The sequence below is a fragment of the Ambystoma mexicanum genome, chromosome 4p, assembly GCF_040938575.1.
Source record: "Ambystoma mexicanum isolate Mex_15411 chromosome 4p, UKY_AmexF1_1, whole genome shotgun sequence".
Classification (NCBI taxonomy): Eukaryota; Metazoa; Chordata; class Amphibia; order Caudata; family Ambystomatidae; genus Ambystoma; species Ambystoma mexicanum.
In genome coordinates, this window is record NC_090927.1 from 63,634,058 (window position 1) to 63,641,705 (window position 7,648).

The 7,648-nt window shown below is 44.0% G+C and overlaps 1 protein-coding gene across 1 annotated transcript; it reads left to right on the forward strand.

The window, feature by feature from the left end:
* The first annotated feature begins 4,841 nt into the window (after positions 1–4,841).
* Positions 4,842–5,777, forward strand: LOC138452760 (olfactory receptor 2D3-like). The gene has a single exon (XM_069605109.1). The coding sequence runs from the start codon at positions 4,842–4,844 to the stop codon at positions 5,775–5,777; it is 936 nt and encodes a 311-aa protein (XP_069461210.1).
* The last annotated feature ends 1,871 nt before the right edge of the window (positions 5,778–7,648 follow it).

The window sequence follows — 7,648 nt, forward strand, 5'->3', positions numbered from 1 at the left end:
CAGACCGGTAGTATGCCAGTCCTCAAACAACGGTGCCGGTAAGCTTATCAGCATCACTGTTTGCGGACCGGCATACTTGTAATGAGTCTCTGTTGCTTCATTCATAAACAGATCTGGGTGCACGGGTCACGCTCTGGAACACTTGTGTATGAGCGCGATGCAAATAAAATATCATATATACTCCCTTAGTAGCGCCATTAATGAACAATGCTATTGCCAAGACCATAGGGTATCAAATTCCTAGTGCGGAGACCACTACCCCTTCTTCTGAAAATGAAATGGTCATGTTCAATTTGCTTAACAAATCCCTTACCAACAATTTTAGAGGAATCGCATTTGAAATCAATAGTGGCGCTAATATCTCTTGGTTACCTACTTTCATGAGTACATCTTCTGTGAATGGAACCAAATGTATTGCCCCAGGGAATCCCTGCATGTCCATTACTTTGCCTAATAAGGGGAAGCGCCCTTCCTTTATGCATGGTTGTGTTGCACCAGTGTCAATCTTGATCTCCACACCTACCAGGGGTTCCTCTTCCTGATCAGCAGTGACTGACAGGACTGCGCACATCAAGGCTCTCTGTGGGCTGTCCCAATCAGGATATGTGTTGGGAATACGAAAGGGTTACCGCCAACCACATTTGCCCGTGTGTACAATGTCACTGTGCCATGCGGCAAAGCATTTTTGTCCCAACCTTGGGGGGCGGGCTGTTGTGTGTGCTGCTGTGCATACAAGGGTGCATTATTGGGCACTGGAGGTTGAGGTGTGGGTGCTTGATATTGATACTGAGTATGTTGTACATGCTGGGGCATTTGAGCGGGTATTGCACCATACAGAACTGTTGAGGGCATCATTCCATACTGCTGTTGATATGTAACTGGGGCTGCTGGTTCAGTAGGATACACTCCGGGATTATATGTATAAGCTTGCCTACTCCTACATTTTCACGCAAAATACCCATCTTCCCACATGACCAACAGGGTCTTGACCCACCAAATCTCAGCCCCATCCTGCCAAAACCTCCTCCCCTACATCCCTGGTCCACTTGAAATCCTCCTCTTCCCCACAGAAAACCTCCTGGATAACCTCCCTGATAGCCTCCCTGATACCATTGGTTGTCTGAAAACCCTCTGTACCCCCCCACCTTCGGTCCATTCCAGTGCCACTCTCGCTTCTACCAGAGCCGTCATCTGTTCCACCTGCTGTACATATTGTTTCCAATTTCTTTAGCACCAACTATGGTCTACATCTGGCGTCACTCGAGGCAGCACCTCATCTCCCTGGTTCTCTTCTGTCCCCCACTCTTCCTCCTCCTGTCCTACTCAAACATCAGCATCTGATCGGATGGATTCATAATCTAAACTATCTGCTCGCGGTCGCCCATCCTATATCCTTCATCATTGCGACCATCATCCCTCATTTCAACATGTACATCTCTAAACACATTGCTGTCACTTCTAAATAAAATAATGCCTGCTCTCCATTTGTCGGTACCTATTGGTGCTCTCCGCTCTTCTCCTCTCTCCTGCATTACCTGTGCAACCTCAGCTTCTGTCCTTCGCAGAGCTGTTTCTAAATTTCTTTGTGCCCTATTTTCTGTTTCCATCACTAATGGGTTGCATGCAACACTCACTGCTAGGTGCTGGTCCATTTTCATAAGTTGCTGGGGCTTGCTGTTGCGGAGTTGCATTGGGCACATACTCTGGGTTAGTAAACCCTGCAGCTGCTTGCATGAAATAATACGCCTGTTGGGGTGGTGGGGCTGTGGGGGTTGTGGGTACTGTTGGCATTGTGGGTTGTTCACAGGGCATGGGGGGAATGCGGGTTACATGAGTGACACAAGGCGCTTGTATTACTATTTCAAATCCTCTACCATTCTTCAAAGCTCAAGAATGACCTTCCAATTCCTCAACTTCTTCCCCTTATATTTCACCACCAAATAAGTATACGTATGACCCAGAACCTCTCTTATTATGTGTTCCTTCTTTGGGCCAGGGTTTATACATTCCCTCTCTCATATCAACAACCCACTCGTTGGCATACTTTATTATTTTTTCCCGGTACGACGGGTGTGCTGTACACATATATTCCAGTGGTGTTAGGGCACTCATGTTGTATCCGAACCTAACCTTGAAATGCTATTTCACCTCCTAAACACTGACGCAGTGGTATCAATCTCTCTCACCATCCCATTATTGTCTACCCTTTCCGTTACCCCTCCCTTCCCTCCTCACCCCTCACACCACACACTAACTACCCCACACAACTCTCCACACACTTCAACAACTATTTGTTACCACAATAATTCAATAACACCTTAAATCATAGATCAATAAAAACACAAATATATGACCAATGCTTTTAGAGCCTTCATTAATCTCCACTTTGAGAGACCAGGGCATTTACCTCCTTACAATCCCTGGTGCCGAGTGGAGGGTTCCCAGGTCTGCACCATAACGGGCCTCACTCCTTATTTTATCCTGCAACGCTGCTTTTCCTCCACAATCAGTGAAGTTCCCGTTACTCTTCCATCATCTTTTACCTCATAACATATACTGTGATGTCACCTTACAAAAAATACTATATATTACCACATGGTTTTAGACACTCCATCCATTCACCAACAAATCACTCCACACATACCCACTCTCTCCTTATTGTTTTCTCTTGCAAAGGTGCACTTACATTTATGCATTTTCGTAAGTTCCTCCGATACGGGGTCCTGTCAATGGCCTGCACAAACTGGGACCTGCGCCCTGCTCCAAAGAGCGGGCAGGCTTTCTCACAAGACAACACCTATGAACCACTTCAAGTCATGCACAGGAACTGATCGCTGCAGATGGGCACCCAACCCCAGGATGTGCGGCTGTGATACCCCTGACCTCACAGCGAGCCTGGGATCATGTCAGGGTCACCAAATTGAAAGGATGGTAGTTCAAAAAACAGAAAATAAAACAATCTACAAGAAAAAATAAACACTGCATCTCTTTGCAAGTGAAAACAAAGGTTTATACATGCAAAAAGGTCCCAGATGGCCCTGTAGAACCAACCTGACATGGAGCTCCTCTTGACTGAAAGGGTTACAGCTTATATAGTGGGAATTCCGCAAATGAACAATACAATGCATAGTAATGAGTACAGCATTATCCCACCACCCTCATTAGCAACCACCTATAAAACATGCTAATGCCCCACTATAGACCGTTAACCGATTGGCCACATCTACACTACCCTAATTCCCCTAGACACGTGGTCCCCTACATCGTCACTGTCAAACCAGGTGTATGATTGGTGGGTTCTTATTAATAGGTCCATCACGTGATGTGCACCCTCATATTCCAGAGGCGATGAAAGCAACTTGGAGAAGTTACTTGATGAGACAATAGTCTTCCTCATTAACCCAGGCGCCATGGCACACGCAAGGTGCACCCCCGGCCGTGTACTAAATGTATTGGAATCACCTCCGCTCCTTCTGTCCCAAAGCACAATATCACAATAGTTCCAGACACGACTCCCACCTTATCTCCTCCAACTCCAGGTGCCCAGGGATGACGTGACCAGGGCACCGCTCTCAAGTCTGAATTTCAATAATGTGTATGCTTGGATTGTGTGTCTAGGTGTAATTCATATGGGGAGACTGCCCCAGGGTGAGGGCAGTAGAATTCTAAATCTTCGTCGGACCCATTGTCATCACAGCACCTCGTGCCCTATTTTAAGGATTTGTCCTTCAAAGGGCACATCCCTTTCTGCTCTTCTACCAACTAACATTCCATTGGCACCACGTTTAGGCCCAGCAGCAGGCTACTATAATTAGTGCTTATCTGAGCACCATGCGTGCCGCTGACCTCAGCCTCTCTCCTGTGGAATGGGAAAGGGGTTTGTTTCTTGGAGCTGAACTTGCTATGCTGCAGCGCCACATCACGGCCTCATGGCCTGTGTGCTATTTTATCGTGTTCTAGGCCTTAACATCCGAAATTGTGTACTCATATCATGTTAACACACCGACCTTGCTTCTACCTTAATACCTTACTGACTCAATTCTCCACCGAATCCGGCCTTTCCCACCTATCACGCTGTACTACGTTACTAAAAATAAATACTGGGCATGTATGCTGCCCTATCTATGACCTCTGCAACCGCAACAATGATACATTTTGTTACTAATTCAGAGTTGCTATATGTGAGTATCTAATATGTGTCAAACCGAACTACAACAACGTGTGCTTCCGCTGCACCGCCTTCACTCTGCTCCCGCGATGGTTCATCCTAAAAGGTCTTTCTCAACCAGAATCATTTGGCCTGGATAGGACACTGCATGTGCATTCCAACGGGTGCCCATAAGCAACCTGACTGCAAGCGGCATGTTACCAATCACAAGGATAAGATAAATAAACATGGTTTTGGGAAATGTGCACATGCTCTTGTCGGAAATGAAGGCGGGAGAGGTAATAGAGTATGTTGCACTCTTGCCAAATCCAAGATTCAGAATATCAGCTTGAGCCTTTGAGATGTATCTGAAGAATTGCAACAATGTGCTGAGGTGAATGTCAAGAATTGAAAGTAGTCAAATCTGTGGCTATATATTTGACGGACCCAGGGCCCCTCAGGAAACACACCAAATAAAACATTGCTCCTTGCCACACGAGACGGGTAGGTGTTTACTTCAGCCTCACAGAGCACAAAGCACCTTGCCAAATCCTAGCTGTCAAGTAAAAGCACTTTGTGCAGCTGATTAGATAGTTGCATATCTTTTGTGAATAATTTAGTGCAATAACTGCTGATACAGAGTATTTAATATGGTTTGTCTCCATTTTCCCCAGGTATGAAGAAAAGGGACTCAATGGATAAGTGGAATGGCAGTTTAGTGGCAGAGTTTGTGCTGCTGGGACTATCCCAGGACCGCCAAGTGCAGATCTATCTCTTCCTTGTATTCTTAGTGATATACATGACGACTCTCTTTGGGAACGTCATCCTGATCACTGCCTGTGTCACTGAGCCGCGCCTTCACACTCCTATGTACTTCTTTTTGGTTAATCTCTCCTTCCTGGACATATGCTATTCAACCGTGATTGTACCCAACGTTCTGGTCCATTTCCTTGCCTCAAGAAAGAGTATGAGCTTCTCTGCCTGCGCGGCTCAGATGTATGCCTTCATGCTCTTGGGGTGTACAGAAGGCATACTACTGGCAGCCATGTCGTTCGATCGTTACGTGGCAATCTCGTCTCCCTTGCGGTATAACGTCATTATGAGTAAGTCAGTTTGCGTCGCACTGGCAGTCTTCTGCTGGCTCAGTGGCACCGTGATGGGGACGCTGGACACCGTTTTCACTCTAGTACTACCTTTTTGCAGTCAAAATGTTATAGACCATTTCTTTTGTGAATCCACGGCACTCTTAAAGTTGGCATGTGCCGACACGCATATCACAGAGACGGTGATGTTCTATGTTGCGATCTATGTGCTTCTGATCCCAACCTCCATCATCATCCTCTCCTACCTCCGCATCCTTGTCGCCATCCTGGGAATCCGCACCGCTGCAGGCCGATACAAAGCCTTCTCCACCTGCGGCTCACACCTGATCGTCGTCACCATGTTCTACGGTACCGCCATTTTCATGTACATGAAACCGGCATCTCAAAAATCAGATTATCTGGATAAAATGGTCTCTGTATTTTACACCGTCAGCCCACCATTGCTGAACCCCATGATCTACAGCTTGAGAAACAAAGATGTTAAGATGGCCATGCAGAAGGTTGCAGCGCGACGCCTAATCCTATAACATCTTTCGGTACAGTTGTCTGATAAAAGGAAAGAATTAGCTCTGCAGAAAAGGAAATAATAAGATACTGGCAAATCAATTATGAGAAAGGTGTTAAGCATTTTGCAACTGAAGGAAAGTTTAATGTGACATGAATGCTGATAAGGGCTGACAGTATACATTTTGTAGTTTCATCTAGACAGGAAATGAATCTGTTAAATGTATTGATTTACATGTTTCCAGTTTCCCACTTCACGAAATTGCAAAATGTTCTCTTTTTCACTTATGTAAAGTAACAAAATGTGCAGATTTATTTTCCAGCTAAAGTTAATATGAGTATCTGTTCTTACAGCAAAAGAACTTAATTGACTTGATTGTGTTATTCCTGACTCCTTTGTAAGTATGGGGAGCTTAGGCATGCATTGCTTTTCAGTCAAGGCGCCTGGCTGTCTGCTGACTTGTGTACTGTAACGAGGGAGAGAGGGGCATCTGAATGAATATACTTATCAATTAATGCAAAGTTTGCTGAGTTAATGACTCATTGTTTCAAATGGATGGTGACAGGGAGGTATGGGTAATCAGCAAAATTGGTGGTAGGGCAATTTAGAAGAGGGGCATTTTATGAGGAAAACTATTTTTAAGGTTTAGGTTTGCAGCAAAGAGTGAATAACAACATGTTTGTTAGAAATAAAAACTATATGTTCTGCTCCGAGGAAAGGAATGAGTTAGTTACTTAATGTGGACTGGAAAGTTGAACTTGAAGTTGCATCTAACAAGAGATTTTTTTCCACTTTTCCCAGAAAGCTTCCCTCAAAAGTTAATTTGCGGATTTGTTTTCCAGAAAAAATAAAGTAAATTGGCACTTTTTTTTACCTCAGCAAAAAATCACTTGCACATTTATTTCCCAGCATATCTCAAATTGTGATTTTGTTTTCCAACAAAATGTAATATGCGATTTTTATTAGCAGCAACATAGGTTGAAATCTCAGATTTAGTTTGAGAAGCTTGATGAGAAATTCTACAGAAAAAGTTACCATGCAGATTTTGAAAACTGCAAAGCACCCATTTTGAGGATTTCATTTCCAGCAAGTGACCCAATTACATATTTCCCCCCAATTTCACTCTTATGTAAATATGAAGAATTGTATACTCAAATGTGTGAAACTGGAGCAAGCGATTTTTGGAAATTTCATACATACCTAATAAAAACCTTGACTTTTTAATTCAATTCTTCACAGGGGACTGTGCCTCAGTGAGATCACGGACACTCTCAATGTGAGTTGGTCTTTCCTTTCTGTTGCTCAGACATGTTCAAAATGTCAATTCTTCAGGGTGTCTTGGGCGGACGAGGAGACACTAAGTGAGGAGACATGGAGAGCATATGTATGAGAAACCGAACCAGAATGTCTATGCTTACGCACAACTCTATAGTGTGAAAAGGCTCACACAAATGTATCTTAGTATCAAAAGGAGGGTCAATTACCTCAAGAGCTCCAGGTAAGGAATCCAGTATTTAGCCATCTCTTGAATGGTTAAAGAATGCTTTATTTCACTGTGAATGACATTTGGCAACAAGTTCTAGATTTCAGATGAAATAACTGTGAGACACTTGCTATAAATGTCCTCTTTCCTTACGTTAGATGCAACCAAGCACGTATTTCTTTAGGAACCACACCTCTACAAAGATAATAGGATGGCTGGCGTGGTCTTACATTTTGAACACACTTTACCTGAGCTCCTACAGCTTGCTATAGAAGGGTTTATAAAGAAAAGTATGTAGATTAGTCCTGTGGCATAATTCACACGCCTAGCGTGCCAACCAGTTTAAGCAGTAAATGTTTCAGGAAAAGATAGGAGCAACTAATAAAGGATAATACTATTGCATTCAGTAA

Bases quoted from the DNA above. Each gene is read 5' to 3' on its own strand.
- LOC138452760 (XM_069605109.1), top strand. From the start codon at position 4,842: ATGGATAAGTGGAATGGCAGTTTAGTGGCAGAGTTTGTGCTGCTGGGA.